Genomic DNA, 26,035 nt, shown 5'->3' with positions numbered 1-26,035 from the left:
GTATCTTGTTGAATCCATGCCATGAAGAAATGAAGCTGCTTTGAAAGCAAACATCTCAGCCAGCATTAGTATAATGTTAATAATAAATTCCTCATTGAGGATAGTTTAACTGTAGACTGTTAGAACTAGAGGTTGACCGATATGTTTTTTCCCCTGGCGAATGCCGATATTTAGAATTCAGGACATCCGATGACGATTTTTTTTGGTATATGTTTGGCCGATTGTCTTTTTTTTTTTTTTCCTATTCAGGTCATACAATCTAATTCTTAAATAATAAAATGTGATGCAGAATTAAACATTTATTGAACACAAGCCTCTCCAATCAGTGCACTTGTTACCAGGTTTTTGTAACCGAGTCAACCTGATGCATAAACCAAGGCTTACTAACAATACAGTTCCAAAAAGGTACTCGTATTCTCTTCCCAAATGCAGCATCATATTAAATCAATGAAATATATAAGACTAGATAAGACACCAAGCTGGCGGTCGGGCAACTGGAAATGTCAGGGGATTTTGAGAGCCAGTTGGCTTTAGTTTTTTTTTTCCCTGCACTGTTTTCTCTAGTGAGATGATATCAGCTGTTTCTCAGCTGATTCTGCATGTCAAGTTAGCGGTGGAGCTCGTGGGCGAGTAAGACAATCCGATTGGCTATTTAGCTTAGCGAATAAACACACGAAAAGAAACACTAGTCATAAACGCTGATTGCTTTATATATTTACAGTGCTAGCTCTTTCAGTTTCCTTGTATGGCTGTCGAATAGACTACTGCCTGCTGGTATGGGAAAGTTGTTTTCTCACGCAAGAGCAGAATGTACATGCAGAGTTTAGTGTGGCAGATGCGACTCTCTAATAATCAACCTAATTTGCAGCACAATCGGCCAATGGTGATCAGTTTATAAAAAAAAAAAAAAAAAAAAAAAAAAAAGCCAAAAATGGGCCCGATCAATCAGTCGACCTCTAGTTAGAACAAAAGGAAAGTTGCTCTACATTCTATGTAATAAATACAAGATATTTTAATTAATCTAAGTTATTAACAAAATAACACGAGTTTACATGCCAATTTGCAATCAATCTATTCAGATACATATGTACACTAAACTATTATATGGTAGCTGATAAATATAAAGCCCCAGTCGCTTCATTTCATTAAGAAAAATAAGTCAGTTCATTGTGGATTGTTATGTAAACAATCAGTTCCATTGTACAAGATAATAAAAATGACATACTTAAGTCAAGTTTGCTGACTTATTAGCTGAACAAATCCATTTCTGCTTGTCCTAGTTTGCTTGTTGTTCTGATAATTTACAGAAAAGTTTCTTCCAGGATAAAGTCAATCTCTAGTAAATCATATATAATTACTTTTGAAGAACTCTTAAAATCAGACACAAACGGTTGGGGTTTTTTTCCTCCTTTTTTTTTTTATAACATCATAAACATTACTGGTAACAGTGACTAAGCTGAAGTTTTGTATATTGAATGAATTACAGAGGTTATGAAGAACATAACACTTTGATCCACAGAATACAGTGCAACCTAAGCAACAAACAAAAGAAAAAAAGAATAAAAAGAAATATAAAAGAAATGTAAGCCACACACCTTTAGAACCTTGATACATTAAGTGTAATCTACCATTTAGTTGATGGATTTTTGCCCAAAACAAAAACATGTTTGTGGAAGAAAAATACAGAACAGACATAATACAAGGTGTCCCAGAAATCTCCATTCATATTTCTTTTAACAAAATGACAAAGATTTCATAGTTAATTTATATATTATTTTTCCCCAGACAGCCTTTCAATGCTGTTGAACAAAAAAATATATAATGAAATAATTCAAAAGGTTTTTGTAAATACTTTGCTAAAAAGTTTTTCATTTCCTCTTTCTATGGAGACTTCTGAGACATCGTGTATAATGAATTCCACTGTAGTAATAAGCTCTGGGAGAAGAAAAACAGTCATAATTCATTGCACAGCAGGTTTTATGACCAGTACACAGCTCTGTGCAAATTAAGAACAAATTAAAAAGAACAGCATTTACCCCCACTCTCAACACCTAAATCTTGCCATTTTGTCCAATTTTCCATTTACACTTGCATCTGGATCACATACACTTTATACACTATAGAAAAAAACAGCCATCCAGTTGGCACCCAGAGGGCAAGTACAACTGAGTCATAAAAGTCCTGTAGCAAGGTTGAAATGCTTTTGGGATGCTCTGCTCCAAGTTCAGAGTGGATGCTAGGAGCTTTGGTGGGAGGGCACAGGAAGAGGCAGAGGTTTAAAGATTTGAAGAGGCGGGCAAAAAGGAGAGTGGGAATGACACTCATCTTATTAGTCCACTGGTCGCTTTTCACCATGTTTCTTTGTAAACTCTTCTGCATTCTTAAAGAATTTTTTACGGTCTTTTGAGTATTCCTCTGCTAGGTCGGCCCTCAGTGGGTGCTCCGGCTGAGGGTCATTGACAAGGGCGATGAGAGACTGGATTACTAATTTGTGGGATGTATTGGGGTAGGGGGGTTGGGGGAGGAGAAAACATTGTTGAATGAGAAAAGACAATAGCTTACGGACACCTGCATGTACAGTATTTCACAAAAGTGAGTACATTCAACATATTTTAGCAACCATTTCAGTATATCTCAGCAAGGGACAATAATATAGAAATTAACCATTATTGTCTAAATAACTGGCAACAAAAGTGAGTACATCTTAAGTGAACATGTCAAAACTGTGCCCAAAGTGTCAATATTTGTGTGATCATTGTTATCTAGCACTGCCTTAATTCCCCTGGGCATGAAATTCACCAGAGCTGCACAGGTTGTTGCTGGGATTCTCTTCCACTCCACAATGAAACCACAGAGCAGATGGATATTAGACACATGGCGCTTCTTCACCTTCGACTTGATGCCCAACAGGTGCTCAATAGGGTTCAGGTGTGGACTATAGCAAGGCAGCTGTCATCTTGGTGGTGTGTTTGGAGTCGTAATTATGTTGGAAAACTGCATTTTGGCCCAGTTTCTGAAGGTAGGTGTCATGTTCTGCTTCAGAGTGTCACAGTATATATTGGAATCCATGTTTTCCTCAATGTACTGCAGCTCCTCGGGTACCAGCAGCACTCATGCAGCCCCAGACCATGATACTACCACTAACATGCTTGACTGTAAGCAAGACAATTTTCTTGGTACTACTCACCAGGGCATCACACATTATAGACACCACCTGAGCCAAACAAGTTTATCTTAGTCTCATCAGACCACAGGACATGGTTCCAGTAATTTATGCTTGCTCTTGGACAGGTTTTCTCCGGCAAACTATTTGCAGGCTTTCCTGTGAGTCAGCATCAGAAGAGGCTTCATTCTTGGAAGACGGCCATGCAAACTGACTTGTTGCAGTGTGCGGTGTATAGTCTGAGCAGTGGCAAGTGGACCTTTCGCTTCCGCAACCTCTAAAGCAAAGCTGCCAGCACTCTTCAACTTCGAGCGGAACCTGTCTTAGAAAACCTCTGCATGACTCTGGCCACTGTACTGTAACTCAGTTTCAGGGTGTTACTGATCTTCTTATAGCCCTGATCATCATTGTGGAGAGCAACAATTCTAATTCTTAAATCCTCAAAGATTAATCACCATGAGGTACATGTAGAACATTCAGTGGTCAGTATGGGCGAATTTTACTCAAAACCCCAAATTTTAACTGCTTTACTACAAGATACACAAATCTGTATGGTTCTGTCACACAGACAAAAACCTGAATATGATGAATAGGACATGAGGCTTTGCATGGTTACACAATGTACAGCCATTATCACTTAGGGTGTACTCACTTTTGTTGCCATTTATTTTAACAATAGTGGCTTTATTGAGTTTATTATTTTTAAAAGACAGTATATCTGTACTGTTATACAAGCTGCACATTGACTACTCTAAAATATATCCAAGTTAAATTTTTATAGTCTTGTCCATTAAAAAGATTTACTAAAATAGAAGCTGAAATGTGAAGAATGTATTTGATTTTGTGAGATACTGTAACAGCCAACAAAATATTTTGTTTGTGTGTTTAAATGCTGAGATGGTTTACCTTGGTCGGTTTTGGTTGCAGGTTTCCAGTTTTCAGCACTTATGACTGGCAAGCACACCTGCCCTTTCTCATCTATGTTCGGGTGGTAGATCTTTGTTTTAAATGTGATCTTGGGTGGCTTGAATGGATACTCAGCTGGAAAAATTATCTCAATCCGAAATGCACCTTTATCATAAGGGGGGTTATCCTGAAAAGACAAACAGCCGTTTTAATTATTTCTCTTGAATTCTCAGTTATCTTTAAGGATAGGTGGTGTTCCTATTTCTTGAAGTACCAATCAACACTGACAAATGTCAATGTTTTATTAACTAGATGTCTGATCAAATCTCAATCACTGCACAAAGGGGGGGGACGACCTTCTGGACAACATAGTAAACATCTCCGGCTTGATCTGATTGCACCCAATTTGAAGTGGTACTTTAAAACTCTTCTCAGCTATTGTGAACTATATGCAGACCAGTATTCATTAAAACATAATTGTAGTCAAACAAAAACACTGAGAGACACCTTATTAAGCAACTTGCTCTTTTCATAACCACCAGGCCACAGGCAGATCCTTAAAACTAGTCTCAATTAGATTGTACTCCAAGTCTATTTTCAATTATTAAATATTTAATCATATAACCCCACCAACTCAGGGACTCAACTTTTGGTTCTACGGAATTCCAGTGACAAAATAAAAAAAAACTTAACATGTTCATTGTTTCCTCCAGATTTCTTTTTGCTTTTATGCGTTATATATCCAAAAGTAAATAAAGTAAATATCTTAACAAAAAAAAAATAATTAATTAATTAATTAATTAATTACAAATCAATGACAACATGCAGCAGCCAAATCAACTTCTACCAAATGTATGAAATATAAAGAAAAACTTCTAGAAAGCAATAATAAAACATTTTAATACTCACAGGAACAATAAGCCCTTGCCAAGTCAAAATGTTTGACTCATCGACTTGAATGTTGCGGAAGTTTTTCATTCCAGACTTGCGGATTTCATCAAGTTCCTGTGAAACAAAGTGCACAGATATGATTTTTGACGCAGGTAGTCTGTTCTAATACCTGAAACTAAGGCTCAATGTTTAAAACCATATTAGATTAGACAAACAATACAAAAAACAAGAATGAAAACTCATCCCACTCAAAGCCCTTTATTTTGAAGGCAAACAACTTCATATGAAGTGATCAATAATTCATAAAAATGGATATGTTTCCAGCGTGATAAGAGGCCACAGATTCACTGCTGTCTGAATCACTATCGTTGCCATAACGCTTTAATTGCAATCGATTACTTATATTACTAATCAGCACAAACAGTGGATTAAATTACGTTTTAATTTCGCGTTTAAGATTTGAGAATAATAGGAAACCAAGCTCGGGGATGGCAACCACATGCGTCTCTCATACTGCGAAATGTAACTACTCAAGTCAGAGCTACACCCACTTGACACCTCTCCGACTTCCTGCTTCTGTCAAACTAACTTTTTTTTTGCAATCGGAAATCCATCGTGCTGAAAGGTATGATATGCACACGTTAGTGTTATACGGTAAGAAAAACAATCTTAGAGCTACATCGGCTAGTTAGCATTTTGTCCAGAGATTACGCTATAAAGTTGACAAGCCAATCAGCAATCACACAGCTAGCTAATTTGCTCTTAGGCCATCTGAGTCTTTACAGCTAGCTGACTTAATCTCTTCAAACCCCAAACGTTTTCTTCAAACCCATTTCAGACAGCTGGCACCAGCCTGATCCGTGTTAACCCTGACTTAAACACGACGCCTATGAGAAGCGAGAGACCCTTCAGCAAATAGTACATTCAGTTCTTTTTTTTGCCGGCGGCCTTCGCAAGCGAACAAGTTCATTCGCTAAACCGTTTCCACTAGCCAGCGCGCTAACAGGCTAAATACTTAGCTGCTCTTGGCTAAATGCGATGTAACTGCCTAGCTTTTTAGCTTCTCCATTCTCGTATTTCTTAGACGTAAGACAGACGTACATGAAATATTTTTTAACATATGTTTAACTGACACCAGCTTCTTTTACGCACTACATACAACCGACTAGACAGGAAGCGTCATAAATGTTATTTAACAATAATAATAATTAGGGATTACTCAGAGTATTTACCTTATGAAGCCTCCTGCTTGCCGCCATCTTGGATTTGCTGACTATCTACCCAGAGTGCACCGCGACAGATATCGCTGTTCTTCTGGAAATCCCCCCCTCGACACGTTCTTATTTAAATTTTAATACAAATAAATAAAATTAACAATAGAAATGCGGAGTAACGAGTGAACATACAACGAGCATAACATGACAAATATAAATTGCTTACTTCATTGTTTTTTCTATAAAATTCTGGGCTATATTATTATGGCAAACACATTGAAATTAAATGTCATTGTGACTCATCACAGTAGTTCTGTGTAGAGTCATTCTTTAATTTCCCAATGACAACAGAAGGTTAATCTACAAAAATATATACAATAAAAACATTGCACTAGTTGCTATGGCCAAACTTACTGTAAGGAGAAGATTATTCAACATTTCTAAAAGAAGTTACCAGTGTCAAGCCTTGTGACATATTTGATCCAGGACAGAAAAGTTAATGCTTTCTTGTTTCTCTGTAACAAGTTGCATTCGTTTCCAATCCATTAAAATCACACACTCATGCTTTCAACAGTTTGGAAAGACCAAGATGCGTGCCTTTGGATTAGAGAAGGAAACCACAGTAATTGGAGGAAAACAGAACAGAGAACAGAGGTGAGATTGAACCAATAATCTTACCACTAAACTGTGCAATTAAGTGTTGTTTTGGATGAAAAATCTTTAATCAGTGACACATTGCTGTGGTGTAAAGAATAAAACACTATGAACACTATCAGAAAAAATAATTATGACACAACTGCATCATTGATATTTTCAATAACAGCACAGCAATTTATCAGTTCGCAGTGTTCAGCGTTTCCTATGTTGTGCAATAGTCTACACAACCTGGATCTAAAACGGATTAGAATTATGCCATTAACATCTGATGTAACATTGAACTCTACACTTTTACAACAACTAAAATACTGACTTCCTTTTTTGTGACAGAAAAAAAGGTAAAATTGTGATAAAATTGGAAGAAAGTGACTTTGCAGTATAAAAGTAGAAACCAGAGGTTCAATCAGTGTATTTATTCACTTGGTTGAATAAACAAGGTAATTGACAGTAGTGTTGATCATGACACATCTTAAGCAGTGTTGAAAAGTAACAAATTACATTTACTCACATTGCTTAAATTGAGTCTTTTTTAAAAGTATTAAAAATACTTTGAAATCAGTAGTTTTACTTTTACTAATATGTTTTGTTTGAAATATTGATCTTTGTTAGATTTTAAAAAATATTTTATAGACCTGTTATTCTACTTGTACTTAAGTAAACGTTCATCAAAATAAAAGTAATTTAACTTAAGACTAGAATATTTTAAATACTATTTCCACCTCTCATCTTAACACATCTGTTTACTTGTACTTTATATTTGATCAGACTTAACAATAAGATATATAATTCAAGATACATGTAAACAGGTATTCTAACATAAAAAGCATCAGACCTTCATAATTTGTATGGTATCTGTATCTTCTACTAATTACAATTATAATTCCTGTTCATTAAATATCTTTATATAATTGTGCCAAACTTTTACCAAACATTTGTTTCACCTTGGGACAATAAAAAACTTTGTCCAGCAGGTGGTGGTAAATAGAATGAAAAGGAATGATATCGACCATATTTGATATGATTATGTATATATATATATATATATATATATATATATATATATATATATATATATATATATATATATATATAAAGCCAAGCTTTAGCTGTAGGACAGATGGCCTCACATTTCACTCTAGAATACTTTGATACACAGAGGAATTCATGGTCATCTTAATGACCCAGGCCCAGGTCCTGTGGCTGCAAAACAAATCCAGATCATCACCCCTACATCACAATGCTTGACACTTGGTATGAGGTGCTTGTGCTGATATGTTTGACAATATCTCCACTTTGATCTTGTCTGTCCAAAGGCCTTATTCCTGAAAGCTTATGGTTTGTTCAGATTCAACTTTGCAAACCTAAGCCCTGTTGCCATGTTCTTTTTAGAGAGACGAAGCGTTTTTTTGGCAACCGTTCCAAACCATCTTATCTAAAAGTACTCTCATGAACTTGTGGAATGAGTAGTTTTTAAATGTTTGGAAATGGACTTATAACCCTCCACAGACTAATGAGCAGCAACAATTACTATAGAATTTCAAAATTATAGGGCACAAAAATCTATAAACAAACAAAAAAAATGATGGATTTTTGCACTTAAAACATTTATTTTATAATTGTATTTCATACAATAATACCAAATACTAATTATAGAACTTATAGATAATGATTTTGATTTGATTGAAAATAAAAACTGAAAAGTAGTAAGGAAAAGTCATATTTTCTCCCAGTGTCCTCTAGGTGGCACAGGAGTACACAACATTAACCTAAACATCATTATCTACCCAAACAATAAGGTGGTATAGCAGGCATTGATATTCTTCTAGTCCAGAAACTCTGTGCTGACACGCATCTTGCTGATGAGGTGTTTAGTAATTACGCAACAAGTGGGATCAACTGTGTTAAACATAAGGATTTTTCTAAAATACTCTCCAGTACAGAGAAAAATCTAATTTAAAATTGACCTCTCACCATCTACATAATTTTAAAAATCTCTCTCTCTCTTTCACTTACACTCTCACGCACAGTACCCATTTGTTATAACCTTCACTCTTCTGGGAAGATGTTTCACTAGATTTTGAAGTGTTTTTGTGGAGATTTGTGCTCATTCAACCACAAGGTGTTAGTAAAATAATGTGCTGATTGTAGGATGAGGAGGCCTGGGGCCTGGGGTGCAGCACTCCAACTCATCCCAAAGGTGATCAGAATTGAGGTCAGAGCTCTATATCAGGCAAGTTAAGTTCCTCCACTCTGACCCATATGGATATGACCATATCTTCATGGCTTTGTGCACAGGTGCACTGTCATGCTGGAACTAGTCTCCTAATTCAAGTGAAGGGAAAATGTCATGCGAAAGACATGCTATACAATAGAGTACATGTAATATTTATTACATGTAATATATGCTATACTATATATTACATGATATACTGTATATTGGAGTGCCTCCAATAATGTGGTAGCAGTTTGGGAACAAACCATATATGGCTGGAAAAGTCAGGTGTCCCAGTACCTTTGTCAATATATGTATGTATGTATATGTGTGTGTGTGTACTTCTGTGTGTATACAGCCTACATAGCCCATGTATATACCAGTTATTGTAGCTTAGCCAGTCTAACAGGCCACACCTTGATGCATATCACGCGTTGCATAAACAATTCATTAACTACATTCAGGTATTTTCATCAGTTTGTTGTCGCTGCATTATTTCAGTACAGTGTATAATGGAGGTGCAGCAGAGGCCTAAAGGTGTGAATGTGACTTCATCAGAACAACCGAATAAAACCAACTGCCTCTGGCACTGAACAGAATTGATGGCTCCCTCTAGTCCTCCCCTCTCTCTCTCTCTCTCTCTCTCTCTCTCTCTTTCTTTTCTCACCCCCTCTTTCCCTGGCTTTTATTCAAATTTGGGTCAGGGGTGAGGATTCTAGCTTCACGTCACAAGCTTGCAAGATGGCGCTCGCAGAGCTGTGAGATGAGAGAGCAGGATGGCTGTGTGAAGAGCTTCAATCGATTTAATAAGGTACAGTCTTTTTGGATTTGTTTATTTTATTATATATATATATATATATATATATATATATATATTTATGTGTGTGACGGTGTGTATGTGTGTATGCGCGCGCGCCTGCGCTCTGTGGATACATTTTTAGTGAACGGGTTCGCAAACGTATTACGGTCTGTGTGTGTGTGTGTGTGTGTGTGTGTGTGTGTGTGTGTGTGTGTCTCTCTCTCTACCCACAGGGGCTTCTCTTGTTTAGTGCTTTCCACCACAGCGCCTGTACAAGCTTGGCTGGCTTTGGGCAATGTGCTTTTATTTAAAGGATTTATTTTCTTTTAGTTAATGTGTGCTTTCTTCATTGATAATAATAATAATAATAATAATAATAATAATAATAATAATAATGTATCCAGTTGCTTTATTTGCCTTTTTAATACAATATCGGCATGTTTCAAATCAGTAACACTGATGTTTGTGGGGTTTTTTTGTTTTGTTTTTTGCCGACGCACATTTTGAGAATGTAAAAAAAAAAAAGATTGTTTTTTTTCTTTCTGACAGCTTTTGCTTGATATTAAATCCAAATGGGTGTGTAAGTCCCGGGTAAGAGTTCATTTTGCGGTAAATATAAAACTGTGCGTTTGTTTGGTGTGTGTGTGTGTGTGTGTGTGTGTGTGTGTGTGTGTGTGTGTATACTGTAGTTTTGGATTGCACACGCGCTGCAGCACCTGAAAACACACGAAAGTCAAAATATTTACAGATTCTTCATATTTCTTGAAAGAATACACGTGAATTTTCGGTCCTGGGCTTCTGCTGCTTGAGTTTAGCTTTAAGCTAAGAACAAGAGGACTAAGCTCAGCGTGGTGCTGAAGCTTTTGGAGCAACTTTATTCTTGTGGCTCAGAAATGTTCGTACTGAACGTGATTGGATTTCTTGAGTGAACCTTTCATCTGATCTGTTTTAACGCCTGGGGGAGGGGGTGTCTTACAGTGGTCTTTCTGCACCGATCCACTGCCATCGTTTAGGTATAAGTAGTGCTTGTGTGAGTGACAGTTTTCCCCGGAATGAAAGCAATCCCATGGGCATTTTTTATGCCACCTATGCACTTACATTAATGTATTAATGCCATTTCCTGTCAAAGAGATGCACACACACTGTGTCACATGTCAGTGACTGTAATTGGTTAAAAAGATTGCTCAATAAAATCTCTGATTACTAATGAAATGCAGTTTTTTTTTTTTTTTTTTTAGAAATTCGAAAAGCATATGGTAGATTTGTCAGACAGTAGGTATGTTTACATGCATCTAAATAATCTGTAAGCAATCGGATTGAAAAGCCTTTATGTAAACACCTCTTCCAGTCTGACTGAGCTCGATACGAATTCAGTTTTGGTTTCTATTCGGGAGCTGGTAAACAAAAAGGCAATTAAACTATTTTCTAAATATGATTTAAAAAAATACCATGCACTTTTTTGGTGTGGTGGTTTGTGTTTGAGTGTAACTTAAAAAAAAAAAAGAAATGTGGAATATCGGCAGTGCACACACAAACAAAAAATACAATCTGATTGCAGCATTGAGTAGATATAATAGCCCTTTTGGAATCTGCAGTCTTATTGAATTTATTTGGACTGATTAAAAAGGTTGTGTGTAAACATAGAGTACACTAGGGTGCTCTTGAGAAAAAGGACTGTGTTGCTTTTAATTATTGTTGTGTATATCTGAAATCTTGCTCAGCATGTTCATGTGCTGTAACAAATTCTTGTAGCAGATTTTTTTGGAAAAAATGCTGCATTCTTACCATTTACCGTTTTAGCATTTTTTTTTTCCTTTGTGGTTGCCCTATATCCCTAAGGTAGGTTGATAAAATACTGTCTATACTTTTTATATTGTCTCTAAAATTCTCTTTTTTTGCCATGGCTGAAGGGTGGTGCTGATGGTAATTAATGTCACCAGCAGCCAGCTTTTAAAGTGGAAAGAGCTTGACACAAGCATTTAGGTTTCTGTGCTTATCTCAGGCACATGTTTCAATGAAGCCTCTGAAGACAATTTGTTTTTTAATTGGTTGACTTAATTCTTTGGTTTAGAGACCCAGCTCTGCTACCATTATCGTCAATCAGACCCAGTGTTTGTGAAAACCTGTTGACCCAGCATTTTGTAGAAGCATCTTTGTATACCTGAGCATAATTTACTGAACACTTTGAGACTTTAGTGAGTAGGTGTGAGGGGGAAAAAACATGGTTTTGTCTCTCAAAGGGAATGAAAATGTGTTTTGGGTAGTGAAAAGAAGATGTCTTGCATTCTTGAGATAACGTGCTCTTGGTTGAAACTACTATTTAGATTCAGTTAGTAAAAACATTTTTCACCTTACAAACAAGTGTTTTTTTTTTTTTTTTTTTTTTTTTTTTATTTATTAAACCTACATTAGATTTGGGTTTTTTAAATAGTCATTTAAATTACATGGTAAAGTTGATCAATACATGGGTATTCTGTGTTTTTTGTTAAGGTAGTTATAGTAGTTTAACTCAAGGGAAGGAAACTTGTAAGATTTTTTGCCTCTACTTTAGTAACAATAGGTGTCACTGAAAAAAGAAAAAGTGATTTGTAAACATTCCAGCTGCATTTCTAGCCAGCATAATCATTTATACTGTTTTTATTATTTTTTATCTTTGCATAAGTGTGTTTTTATTGAACATGATAGAAATAGTCTGGAGGGGGTTTTGCACCTATGGACCAGGTTGTTTACATGGTTAATTGCATCCCATCTTAAAACTTGTCTACAACTTGACCCCCCCTATTGGATTAGACCAGTTGTTTCATCTCTGTTTTATCTCAGGTTAGTTCATGAATAGGAGCACCTTATAAATCTGTGTGAGAAAGATCAGATTGTTACAAAATGCCTTGTTTGTTTCTATAGAACTGTGATTGGTTTTAATCAACATATCTTTGAAATAACTGAGGGGAAACAAATAGTCTGGTCTGATGGTATTGATCTTTTTACACCCTGGATATGGTTTGCTGGTCCTTTATTCGGGTATTTAAGCTTTCTTTTCATGATCTAACACACTGATATTCTTGCTTTGTTCTGCAGAGGTCAGTTACGTTTGTTGTGAATATGTAATATTAATGTTGCATTTCCTCTGTTGCTGCTTTGTGTTTGATTTATAACAAACCCAAAATTAAGCCATGGTTGACTACTTACTTTGTTTTGCCAGACAAAGTTAACCATGGTACAGCTGTTGTTTTTTTTTTTTCTCTCCTGAACTTTGGCTTTTTCTCCAGGTTGCAATCTTGCTGATTAGACCAGTTGTTTCATCGTGGTTTTGGCACAGGTCTGTTCACGGATAGGAATGTCTACAGAGCAATAAAAAGGGTCGGCAGCACCTTATCAACTCACTGACACATTGGATATAGACTTTTCTCCAATTACCTTTGTTTTTGGGTTACTTATTCTGCCTGTGGGTTTTCTTTTGGTGGCTTCTAGCGTGACGTGTTATAGACATTTGGTCAGACAGATGTGGGTGGTGGTTGTTATTTTGGTAATCTTTAAAGTGTGCTTTTTATACCCCAGGCCTAAAAAGGCCATCTTTTTAAAGATGGTACCACTTTGACTAGGTTTAGATTTAGGGCTGGCTTTGATGTTGGAGGTAGACTAATTACAAAAACTGCTACACGAGTTGTTAAAAGTTTTCTGCACAAAATTATTTCGAAAGTAATCCGTAAAGTGTTTTGTCTTGCTATGCAGACAAAGTGAAAATTGTAATCCCTGAAGCTTATTAGGATATTGTTTTTGTCAAGTAAATGATAGTTTTGTTATAAATCCAGTGAACAAGTCAAAATAAGGTGAGAGTTTTTTTAAATTATTTATATATTGATTCCATCGATGAAGTCCTTGGTAAGAGGGCTGATGAATTGAATCAGTTGTGTTACATGAGGTAGAATCCTACACTTTGCAGTTCTCAAACCAAACTTGCGTTTTCTTACAACCAGCCTTAAGTAGAAAAGCTGTTTAAAGTTATGGCTAAAATCACATGATCCATGTGAATAAGATCAGCTGCCTAACGATAACAAGGATGTACTTGTCACTAACTAACCCTCCAGTGATTGCTTCTGTCAGCTGCAGAATAATCATACCATTAAAAAAAACAACTAAATCTACACCTAACTGATTGGCTTTTTATGTTAATGTATGGCTTTTCTTACTTTTGAGAGACAACTTGACATTTATTAAATAGGAAATAAGTAGTCAATCTATTATGAACTCTCTGTATGGTCATATTTACAGTCTTTTTCAATTAAAATGGGATCTCTTTCAAGGTACAAGAATTTCATTAAAAGTAGCCAAAAAGCACCCAGCATATGTGGAAATGCATATATATGAAACAAGTTGAAGACATTCAATTAAAATTCATTAAATCTATTTAAATTTAAAATCTTTATTTGCTTACTTGACATGTAATATTTATTAATAGATCAAGCAGAAGGTAGACAAACATGATGGATACATGTGGGTCTATTTACACTCTTATACTCATTTTAATTAGTGATGAACATTCTTCTTGCTATTGATGTATTGATTTGAAGTAATGTCTGTAAAGTCCACAACCGAAATCCTCACTCCTTACTAAATTACTTTATCTTAGGAATTGCAAAGATTCTGTTACAAGTCAGGGCTTGCTTATCCAGTGCGGGGACTGATGGCTTACCTGTTCCCACCACACCCTTAGTGTTCCCTCTGGCTCATGTTTCATGTTGTCCTTCATGCAAGCCAGCCAGAAACATCCACTGGTCTCCTTTTCCCAACCCCCATCATTCAACAAAGAAACTGACCCTGGAGGCTGGCATTAATGAGTGGTAGCAGAAACGTTAAAAAGGCTAAGATGAGAAAAATGTAGAATGCTACTGTTACTGTTGCACCACCTTATTTGCTTTCTGCTCTTACTGGTGTGTGTGTGTGTTTTGTTTTTAGAACAGGGGAAAAAAAAGAGTGATTCCAAATGTTTTTGTTTATATATATATATATATATATATATATATATATATATATATATATATATATATAAAAAAATCATAGCCAAGTGTTTTGTGCCATTCATGTTGTGCCTGAAATTCTGTTTTGGAATGCCTGGAAATTATTATTTTTAGTTGAACTAATAGTTTAATTAGTTCAGCTAAAATGGTGAACCGATCAACATTGGTTATAAGTCTTCAATGTAAGTTTTTTTTCTTGTTCTTGATCTCCATTTGTGTCTTTTCAGGTTTTTAGGTGTGGACAAAAAGCTGGAAATGGAACTGCCAAATCATGCCAAACAATTGCTGCTGCAGCTAAACCAGCAAAGAGCCAAAGGTTATCTGTGTGATGTAATTATAGTTGTAGAAAATGCCCTCTTTCGGGCACACAAAAACATTCTGGCAGCCAGTAGTATCTACTTTAAGTCCCTCATCCTTCATGACAACTTAATTAACCTTGACACAGATATGGTCAACCCATCAATATTTCGGCAGGTACTGGACTTTATTTACACTGGCAAGCTTTTGTCCTCGGATCAAGTCAGTGACCACAATTTTAATGCCCTCCTAACGGCAGCAAGCTACCTCCAACTACATGACTTGGCTGCTCTCTGCAGAAAAAAGTTAAAACGCAATGGCAGATCCCTCCACAACAAACCCACAACTCCTACCAATGGAAGAACTTCTAGGAACCAAAGGCTATCCTCCACACCTGTCACTCCAAACCAAATTTCAGGGTTTAAAGATGGTGAAAAAACAAAGAGACATGAGGAGCTACTCAAAGAGGAGTTGTCTGAGGATGAGGTTTTTGTCAGGAATGCTCAGTGTGCAAACCCAGCCAACTCTCTCAGTCCCTCTACTAGTAAGAATGGGAGCAATGGCCCAGTTACCAGCAGTGGTGGCCTCTTGGAGCTTGGCCTTGATCTCTCAAAGAAAAGCCCTTCAGGAAGCACAGTCACTGAAGAAGTAAGTCCAAGCAGTATTCCACAAGAATCACCTCAGTCTGCCTCAGAATCCACAGCCAACAGTGCCTCATTTGATGATCTCTCCACCAACCCTCAGAGCCTCACTACTGGAGAGCCTATGGACATAGGTGAAACAGAAGACAGTGAAGAGAACCAGCATTTCCCAGACCCCGACCAACAAAAAAGCACGCGTCAAACATCACGGTCCAGGCGTCAAGCCAAGGGTGAGGGCCACAAAGGTGAAGAAACAGAAAGGCCCACGTTGCCCAACGGAGTTGCCAAGAGGCTAAATGTGGCTGGAGAAAGGCTCTCCGGTGGAGGTAATGTCAACTCTGATCTATTGTATCAGTGTAAAGATGAGGATGAGGGACTGGAAAATGGGCAGGAGCAGAGTGAAGAGAGTGGCCAGAGTGAGAATGAAGGCGGGCGCAACAGTGCCAACTATGTGTATCGGCAGGAAGGCTTTGAGCCTGCCCTTGGCGACAACCTTTATGTTTGTATTCCCTGTGGTAAAGGTTTCCCAAGCTCGGAGGAACTAAACGCCCATGTGGAGACCCATACGGAGGAAGAGCTTTACATCAAAGAAGAGGAGGATGATGCCTATCCAAAGGAAGACGAGGCAGAAGCTGAGGATCTGTCATCTCAGACGGTCCAAATGCATGGCATAGATTCGCGGCGCTTTTGCTGTACAGTGTGCAATAAAAGCTACAAAGATCCTGCAACATTGCGGCAGCACGAGAAGACCCACTGGCTTACACGGCCTTTTCCCTGCAACATCTGTGGCAAAATGTTTACGCAGCGTGGCACCATGACACGGCACATGCGCAGCCACCTTGGTCTAAAACCGTTCGCCTGTGAGGAGTGCGGCATGCGTTTCACACGCCAATACCGACTCACGGAGCACATGCGGGTACACTCTGGGGAAAAGCCCTATGAATGTCAGCTTTGTGGGGGCAAGTTCACCCAACAGCGTAACCTCATCAGCCACCTTCGAATGCATACCTCCCCATCATAAGCCAAAGACACTTTGATTGGAATACCAAGCAAAAAAGCTCTCGGTACAATGCACACTTGTATTCTGTGTAGTAGATGATGGCTATGAGTGGTTGATCTGCTGGAAGATATACTGCTTGAGTGGCAGGAGTAGTAGTAGTGAAGCCCCAACAGCTAACCTTTACAATTATTGGTATGATTCTGTGGCTTTTTTTTTTTTTTTTTTTTTTTTTTTTTTGGTCCCCACCTCTCCCTTACCCCTCAATGCTGCGACTGTATGCTTCAGGCACTAATGCTGTTTTAAAATTCTTTGGGTTCTAAAGATCACTTCAGACTAACCTATGCATTGGTTTCATTAGTTGTTTCACTAGCTGTTGTCCCCATGTAGTATACAACTTCACTTCCTTTTGGTTTTTAAAAGCCGAAGTGGAGTTAAGAAAAAAGTCTCCAATCTCTTAATTGTTACATTTATTTTTTCAGTTCAAACGAAGATTGAAATATATAATCAAGAGCCTTTTAGATTTGTTTATGGCGTTCTATAAAAGCTTTGTTCCATATGCCCATTGCCTATTTGTAGCCCTTGACGGGGAAAGGGTCCAAAAAAGCTTTTATACCATATCACAAATTCTCAATTGAATTCAGCTTGGATAATAATTGCTACATAAAACAAACAAGCATGCTGGAGCCTTTTTGCTTGCCCTGATGGTGGTCCATTAGATGGTTAACATTTACAGGTGTGACACAAAAAAAAAAATATGTGACCAGAAAAATGGGGATAGTTGGATGTGCCCTTGGTAAGCTCTTTCTGCGCCTGGGTGCAAGCAAATAAGGACATAGAAAAGAGTGGTTTCTTTATGTTCTTTTAAGCTCTGATGTTTACTCATATAAATATATAGGGGTTTACTCTTGGGACAAAAAGCCAAAAGTAATGGTACTTGTTTTAGATAACTTATTGTTATGCTTCAGTGAATGTTTAAACTGGAAGTTCTTTTAATATTTGTTTGGGATGGGGTGACAGGTGATGGTTAGGATTTGTTTTATTGAATTTTTGAATGCTCATTCTGTCGGTACTGTTATTCAGTTTTGTTTCATTAAGGTTTTTTTATTCACTAAACACCCAATTTTTAGTCTTGTCACATTTGCTACCTCTTAATTAAAAAAAAAAAAAACAGTACGTTCATTGATGGAAAAAAGAGGGGCGTAGATGAATTCTGTGCCCAAAAGGTTGTAAAAAAAAAGTGATGAGGTTTTCAGAATGGTCCTAACCTGCCTATCTCTCAAAAAGATTGTTGATTGTTTTTTTATTTTTACATTTTTTTGTTAAACATATTTAACATAGTTAGAACTAGAACATAGCTTGTTGGATGCATGTATTTAAGTTTTATGTTAAAGAAATCCAAAGAGAAAACTAGTACTGAGGAATATAATGGCTTATGAACAAACTTTTTCTGTAGAATGTCACTACCAAAGTTTTTAGATTAAATGCAGAAAATAACATTTCAGGAGAAAGATATTCTAAAGAATTTTCTTTTTTTTTTTTTTACTTTCAGTTTTTAGTAAAGATGAATGATGTGGGAATGTTAGTTGATACTAGACATTGTACTAAAAACCAATGAACAACTTTTGTAAAACTTCTGCTGATTGGTGGGCTGGCAGTTTTTCAAGTTTACATTAGTTTCTTAAAGTTGGTCCATCATTACTTTTGTCTTCAGATAAACATTATTGAAGGACTTCAGAAGGACTAACTTATTTTAGTTCAGACCAAAAAAGAAGAAAAAAGTAAGACAAAACGAGTTGTGATGTTTGTGACCACCATTCAATGAGGAATCAAAACACTGGATTGTCTCTACAGTAAACAGAAGTGTTCTTGGGCTTTTTCCTAAATGGCAGGAACTGATGTCATTTAGTCAGTTGATACATATTGTATAAATACTTTGCATTGTTCAGAGAATGACTAGTTTGTCCAAAACCCTATTTGTTGTCTTTGGTTGCTGACTTGGGTGACATGGTTACGTTATCAGTTCAAACACTGGTAGGACTATTCTTATATTTTACCTGCTGAATATTTAATGCCCTCTATTTGCAGATTTATTTTATTTTATTTACAGCCAGGTCCGGTGTATCACATTCCACATGTAACATTCTCCCTGAAAATTTTAATAGCATTCCTTTTTTTTTTTTTTTTTAGTTCTGGTTCTGATTCTATAGCCCTTTCTCACTGCAATTTTTTTAGCATTCCTTTTTTAGGGTTTCGTTTTAGTTCTGGTTCTGAATCCATAGCCCAGTGCGCAAGTGCTAACTAATGATTATGAGGTGCAGCTGTTGTCATACTCTAGAATAATGTACACTGACTTCCTTTTTCCTGGAATTTTGTCTGAATCAAGCTTTCCAGAGTTAATCAAAACAAAGGACTTGCATTGTAGACACATCCAGTTTTTATTTTTTTTGTTGTTGGACTAAGCAGTTAGAGAGAATGGGCAGTATCAAATTCTCAAGGCCATTTGTTAGTCTGTAGCCCTGTCCCATTTGCTCACTTATTGCATCGTATTAGATACACTTGGTCCAAAACATACATTATTTTAATGGTTTATTTTCAAGGGTAAAGTTGCTTTTTGTTAAGGAAAAATATTGTTGTATTGATCAGGCAGCTCATGTTTGGAGAACACTCTGGTGAAGTACTTGTCTCAGCTCAGGGAGACTGTGTGTCCTCCTTGTCATTTCCATATACCATACAGGATTCCAGGAAAAAAGGCTGCCATTTGAGCTCTTGTGTACATATCAGCACTTAACCAGTACATCAGTATCATAGAAAAGTTGTGTTGCATGCAAGTATTCAGAACTGTAGCCGAAAGCGCAAAAAGGACAGCAAAGTTTCAAACTGTGACAATAATTGTTTCTACTTACAGACTTCAGGGATAGTTCTACATATTTTTTTTTTTTTTTTTTGGAAATGTGGAACTTTCGACTACATTTGTAAGACTGTGTCAATATTGTCAATTTCTGTATTTTAATGATAAAAAAAAACACTAGTTTCCTACAAAATAGATTTTGAGTGTTCCCATTTCAAATGACTCTTTCACAAAAAAAGAAAAAATGGACAAAAGAAGGAAAAAAAAGAGATGTACATGAAAGTTTTAGTTTTAAGTTTCAGAGTGTTTTAGAACTAAAAAAAAAAAAAAATATTAAAAGCATAGTGTATAAACATATAAGAAAGCTCATACCCAAAATTCCAGATTTTTTTTTTCTAAACCAAAGCACATACCGAATGATTGACAGTTTGTCTAATGTAATGATTCTTGTGTATATCTCACTGTTTACATAAACACATACAGTCACTGACCTCAGGAGAGGAGAGGCCAGTTTTAGAATGCTTCACTGTAAAGGTGTATTTCACTAATTTTTTTGTTTTGTTTTCCTTTTAGTTTAAATGTCTACATATTCCTTTTGCCCTATTATGACCTGGATAAAATCTACTATGGTAAAAGTGGTTTGCGTTCCGTTTAATGTATTGTCACATGTTTTTTTTTATTTTGCTACTTTAAAATGTCTACATGAGTATGAATAGAAGCTACACAAATATGAGTTACCTCAGACCATATAAGGTTTTGTTCTAGTTTCATCTGCTGTTTATTTTCTAATGGGTACTCTTTTCACTGAGCCATTTGCTGAATGAACCATAGAAGAAGCAGCTTTTATCTGACTGGCCTCTCCTCTGAATCACATTGGTGCAAACACCTATTGACAGTGTTCAATATATATATTTTTTTTCTTTAATTAAAAGTCTATTGTCATTGATGAATGTATTTATTTTTGATCCTGTCTTTACTTTTGTTAAAGATTTCACTTTGTGTGAGATGAGGCGTCGTCAGGGTCTTAATTTTATTGCATAAAATTATGAAAAAAATGATCCCAGATGGACATACGCATGAGGAATGTATGTGGTCCCATGAAGTGTTCCTGTTCTAAGTTGGCTTGGATCCATCCTGATCCTACTGTCACCCAAAGCATGCATGTTCTCATTCTCTCTCACTCTCTCTCTCTCTCTATCTCTCTCTCTCTCTCTCTCTCTCTCCCCCTTTCTTTGTTCCCCTGTACTAAAGACTTGAAGGCTGTTTTTTTTTTTTTTGTTTGTTTGTTTGTTTATCTTCCCTGTTTGCTGTCTGTTGATTTAACATGGGATGACTTCTATTAATTGTGTAACAAGCACTCTTGTTGTGTTTGTGTTCTTTATTGAAATCAGTGGTGTTGTCACGCTATGATGGTTCAAGGCGCCAAGTGGATTCCATTTCCTTTATTTCTTTGGAGGTTGTCAAGGGAGTGTCCTATTTACATATGACCAACAAAGCCAAAGCTTTTTGTAAGAATAAACTCTCCTTTGCTCACCTTCGCCTTCCTGAGTCTGTCAAAACAAGCGAGCGCGAAGCAGATGTGTTGTGTGGTTTGAGATGGAATATAAGCTTTATAAAATGCACTTTGCGATTTGACAGCAAGGTCCCTTAGGAAAGACCTTTTTTAAAAAAAATAATAATAAAAGAAACTGAGCTAGAGAACTCGTTCCGTTATGTTTAACTCGTTCAGTTAATTTTGACTTGTTCAATATTTTGAGAATGAAGAATATTGATGTTTGATTTGCTGCTATGATTTGTAGCCTGTTGCAGCAGCGCTACATATTTCCTGTGTAGTATTGTGAAGTCTCGCACTGCTAAATGTTGACCAACCACTTGGACCTCGATTTACCAAACAAACCCCTAAGTAAACCAAAGCCAGCTTTACAAGCCTCTGCATTTTCCACAAACTTTTATTTGCTTGAGACCATGTTGCACCTAATACTGTGTTCTTGTTGCTTATATGGCCATTCAGTATCAGCCTTGTTTCTCTGACACCTAGTCTTTGTCCATTTTAAGTATAATAGATGCCTTTTTGCCTTTTGGCCATCATTTAAAAAATGTTTATCTGTTGTAAGGATTTATTTCTCAGAAGGGTAAATTTTTCAGTTGTAAATACTAGTTCAATTACTGACTTTTTAACAGTTTTTAGCCTTGAACACGGCTTGTGGACAACACCACGGTTTCATGTTTCAGTTCCTCAGAGATCTTGTATTCAGGGTCGAGCTACATGAAGCTTGCAGCTCGAATTGTGTTATGCGAACACAATACGATGTACAGGGGTGATCTCATCTCCTTACAGTCTTAATGTACAGCTACGAGAAGTCATTTTAGAATCATTAAAACCTTGATCAAAATACCCAGACTCCAGGTTTCTTTCTTTACACATGTTTGTGGGAGTGTTTTGTGATGTTTCCCCCTTGTCCAGGCCTGTATTAGGAGGGGAGGACTTGTCCTAACGGTTAAGTGTCTGTTCTGGAGCATGGGGTTTTAACTGGCAGTTTAGGGAGTCACCGGTGATTGATGATGAACGGGTGAGAGGGAAGCAGCCGCAAACCAGTCATGGCACAACCCTCCGGCTGCCATCTGGGAGCCCTGTGCAAGCTTCACCAATGAAGGGGGCCAACACTTCACTGCTCTCTATGGCTTCGTTCTTAACTTGCACCATTTTCCTCCATCCTCTGTGGCCCATTTAGGCCAGCCCTCTCTCTTTGTCTTCCCTCTCGAGCTTGCCAGTGTGTGTCAAGAGGCCAGGCAGCACCTCCCTACCCCAGGGGAATAGAGGGTTGGCATTTTTATGGCCCTTGTGTGCCTGAATCCATGGGGCCATTTAGCTCCGCCTCGAGTGGTGTCACATGCCAAATGACCCTGAATGGGGTCAGTTTCAGGCACAATGACTAGTATGTTGATGTTGCGTCCCCCTCCCCGCTCTCCTCCCATCTGCTAAGTATAGATTAACTATAGCTACATCTGTGAGGGGGGCCAAATCACATGCAGATCTTGCAAGAAGCTGCTGAATGCATGAAAGGCAATTCAGTTGTCAGATGCCCTTGATGACGATGATTCCTTCCCAGACCCCCCACCCCCACCAAACGGGGCATCTGCTCCATAATGCAAATTTGTACTACACATCTGAAAACAACCAAGCTTTCCGGGTGCCGTAGCTGATGACACACAAAAAAAATGTTTCCTCTGATGTTTGGAACTTTGACATACGCACAGTACCATAGTTCATTTTCAATTATTTAAAGATTGCATTAAAAAAAGCATTTTTTTTCCCTCTTAAGAACAAGCAGCATTTCACCAGGTGTCTGTTGCATCAGTACAGCAGCTGCCTCTCAAACACTGGATTAATTCAAAAAAGAGGAAGGGAGGGGGCTAACATACAAGTCTGTCCTGCAGCATTGAAGCTATTCTATTCTTTCATCCCTTCTGCGCTGGGCTGAATGCAACGGTCCAGTCTGCCCATGCTGACTGCCACAGCCTAAAAGAAATGGCACTACAGGTGGCTGGCACAAGGAGGGTGCACATTTAGCATATTGAGCCTTTCACATGGAACAGTACAGCAGTTCTGTTGCAGAAAAAGTGAGAGAGAGTGAGAGGCCTGTGCGCCTCCCTCCTCCATTTGCCCTGTGCCATGGCACTATAGAAAAGCAAGCTTTGGGACTAGGCATAATGGCCTTTTTTCTGGTGCTGAAGGGACTGGGCCACAAAAGAAGGGATCAGAAAAAAGAAATATTCAAAGTTAAATTTGACTCCCCCCCCAACCCATCATTTTCTAATTTTTCAAACATTTCTAGATGGTATTGCTAGACATGGAAATGCAAATGTAAAGTGAATTGTTCATGAGAAGAATATTTTGCTAAAGCAGAGTTGCAAATAGAGTGAATTTCTTTAATTACAGTAGAAATATTTGCTCTTGCCCAACTGATTAACTACTAATGTAAAAACTAATAATTAAAGGTGTTTTGACTTTTTTTTTTTTTTTTTTTTTATATTATATAGTTTGATGCTTGTATCCTTGCCTAGCCAAGTGTATTCAGTGCAGCAGTAAAAAACCGCCAATTCTAGCAAAGCTTGTTTTAAATGAAAGGCTGTCAACTGTATTTGATTAATTATAATGGGTCACAGAGACCAAGATTTGGGGTTTATGCAGTTTTAGAGTGGGTTAAATCGCAGAAAAATAACCTCAACACCCGCATGCATTAATACACCAGTGCTGCATTCGAATTCAGTACCCCCTTTAAGCTCATCCATCACTGTCAGCTTGGGTTAGCCCCAAGTGTGTGAGAGAGAGAGCAGGGTACGCTATAAACTCTGTGCCACCCCAAGCCTTTTTTTTTCCCCCTAAGGTTTTTAAATTTTTCCTCTCCCAAAAAAAACTCTAAAAATCTGCTTCTTTTAACAATACTAGAAATAATAAACCCTCTCAATAACTTCTGATCACCTTTATGCCTAACCCTAACAGTCTTTTTAGTCCTGAGAAAATAAACAGGCATTATACATTTTGAAATGGGTATATATATTTGGCCTTCAGTAATTTTACATCAAACCCAGCTCTAGTTAAAACAATTAGCCAACTGCAAATGCATTTGTGTATCCAGATTATTTCTCTATAAATATTTCTCTTATGTGATATTCCAGGATTACACCAACATTAAAACTTTAAATCCTGAAATCATTTAAGAAAATGATTGCTCAGGTCTGACTGTGCTTTTGCTTTTACATTACAGTGGTGTGAAAAAGTGTCCTGATTTCTTATTTTTGTGCAAGTGTCACACTTTAATGTTTCAGATCATCAAACTAATTTAAATATTAGTAAAAGTTAACACACGTGAACACAACATACAGTTTTTAAATGAAGGTTTTCATTATTGAGGGAAAAAAAAACAATCAAAAACTACATGGCCCTGTGTGAAAAAGTGTTTGCCCCTTAAACCTAATAACTGGTTGGGCCACCCTTAGCAGCAACAACTGCAATCAAGCATTTGCGACAACTTGCAATGAGTCTGTTGTTACAGCGCTGTGGAGGAATTTCTTCCACTCATCTATGCAGAGTTGTTGTAATTCAGCCACATTGGATGGTTTTTGAGCATGAGCTACCTTTTTTTTTGGACACAGCATCTCAATAGGATTCAGGTCAGGACTTTGACTAGGCCACTCCAAAGTCTTCATTTTGTTTTTCTTCAGCCATACAGATGTGGACTTGCTGGTGTGTTTTGGATCATTGTCTTGCTGCAGAACCCAAGTTCGCTTCAGCTTGAGGTCACGAACAGATGACCGGACATTTTCTTTTAGGATTTTTTGGTAAACAGCAGAATTCATGGTTCCATTTATCACAGCAAGTCTTCTAGGTCCTGAAGCAGCAAAACAGCCCCGGACCATTACACTACCACCACCATAGTTTACTGTTGGTATGATGGTCTTTTTCTGAAATGCAGTGTTATTTATACTCCAGACGTAATGGGACACACACCTTCCAAAAAGTTAAACTTTTGTCTCATCAGTATTTTGTTTAAAAGATGTTTTCTGGCAAAATTGAGACGAGCCTTAATGTTATTTTTGCTCAGCAGTGGTTTTCATCTTGGAACTCTGCCATACAGACAATTTTTGCCCAGTCTCATTCTTATGGTGGAGTCATGAACGCTGACCTTAACTGAGGCAGGTGAGGCCTGCAGTTCTTTGGATGTTGTTGTGGGGTCTTTTGTGAGCTCTTGGATGAGTCGTCTCTGTGCTCTTGCGGTAATTTTGGTCGGCCGGCCACTCCTGGGAAGGTTCTCCACTGTCCCTTGTTTTTGCCATTTGTGAATAATGGTTCTCATTGTAGTTCGCTGAAGTCCCAAAGCTTTAGAAATGGCTTTATAACCTTTTCCAGACTGATAGATCTCAATTACTTTCTGAATTTCTTTGCCTCTCGGCATGATGTCTAGCTTTTGTGGATCTTTTGGTCTATTTCACTTTGTCAGGCAGGTCCTATTTAAGAGATTTTATGATTGTGAACAGGTGTGGCAGTAATCAGGCCTGGGTGTGGCGAGAGAAATTTAATTCAGGTGTGATAAACCACAGTTTTAACAAAATACTTTTTCACACAAGGCCATGTAGTTTTGGATTTTGTTTTCCCTGAATAATAAAAACCTTCATTTAAAAACTGCATGTTGTGTTCACTTGTTATCTTATCAAACTAATTTACATATTAGTAAGATCTGAAACATTAAAGTGTGACAAACATGCACAAAAATAAGAAATAAAACACTTTTTCACACCACTGTATATTCAAAGCTAAAACTTCACATGGATTCATAGTATATATTTTTATTATTAATAAATTTATATAATTAAATATTGAAAACTAGTGT

General features: G+C 37.2%; 2 protein-coding genes across 6 annotated transcripts; one reads left to right on the top strand and one right to left on the bottom strand.

Moving 5' to 3' along the window:
* Nucleotides 1-1,391: 1,391 nt before the first annotated feature.
* On the bottom strand, nt 1,392-6,288 carry ube2l3a (ubiquitin-conjugating enzyme E2L 3a). 2 transcript variants are annotated; one of them, XM_046860921.1, is made up of 4 exons: nt 6,193-6,288; nt 4,979-5,074; nt 4,070-4,256; nt 1,392-2,484 (listed from the first exon to the last, which is right to left on the bottom strand). In XM_046860921.1, exons 1-4 carry the CDS (start codon nt 6,217-6,219, stop codon nt 2,330-2,332), a joined length of 465 nt encoding a protein of 154 aa, XP_046716877.1. In that variant the 5' UTR covers nt 6,220-6,288; the 3' UTR covers nt 1,392-2,329. The 2 variants fall into 2 exon arrangements, with proteins under 2 accessions (XP_046716877.1, XP_046716878.1); XM_046860922.1 differs by lacking the exon at nt 6,193-6,288 and adding an exon at nt 6,062-6,126.
* Nucleotides 5,081-22,038, top strand: hic2 (hypermethylated in cancer 2). Of its 4 annotated transcripts, XM_046860920.1 has the most exons (5): nt 5,081-5,614; nt 6,749-6,828; nt 9,545-9,854; nt 10,076-10,433; nt 15,085-22,038. In XM_046860920.1, exon 5 carries the CDS (start codon nt 15,113-15,115, stop codon nt 16,814-16,816), a length of 1,704 nt encoding a protein of 567 aa, XP_046716876.1. In that variant the 5' UTR covers nt 5,081-5,614; nt 6,749-6,828; nt 9,545-9,854; nt 10,076-10,433; nt 15,085-15,112; the 3' UTR covers nt 16,817-22,038. The 4 variants fall into 4 exon arrangements, with proteins under 4 accessions (XP_046716876.1, XP_046716874.1, XP_046716875.1 ...); XM_046860918.1 differs by lacking the exon at nt 10,076-10,433 and having other exon boundaries at nt 5,081-5,585; XM_046860919.1 differs by lacking the exon at nt 10,076-10,433 and having other exon boundaries at nt 9,748-9,854.
* The last annotated feature ends 3,997 nt before the right edge of the window (nt 22,039-26,035 follow it).

Source organism: Silurus meridionalis, chromosome 11 (genome assembly GCF_014805685.1).
Source record: "Silurus meridionalis isolate SWU-2019-XX chromosome 11, ASM1480568v1, whole genome shotgun sequence".
NCBI classification, from domain to species: domain Eukaryota; kingdom Metazoa; phylum Chordata; class Actinopteri; order Siluriformes; family Siluridae; genus Silurus; species Silurus meridionalis.
Note: the sequence above shows the minus strand (reverse complement) of the source record. Positions and strands in the feature narration are given on the sequence as shown.

Coding starts and splice junctions, on each gene's coding strand:
- hic2 (XM_046860918.1), top strand. CDS start 15,113: ATGGAACTGCCAAATCATGCCAAACAATTGCTGCTGCAGCTAAACCAG.
- ube2l3a (XM_046860921.1), bottom strand. CDS start 6,219: ATGGCGGCAAGCAGGAGGCTTCATAAG. Junction 4,257..4,978: donor GGCAAGGGCTTATTGTTCCT/GTGAGTATTAAA, acceptor TTGTCTTTTCAG/GATAACCCCCCTTATGATAA. Junction 2,485..4,069: donor TGCAACCAAAACCGACCAAG/GTAAACCATCTC, acceptor CCCACAAATTAG/TAATCCAGTCTCTCATCGCC.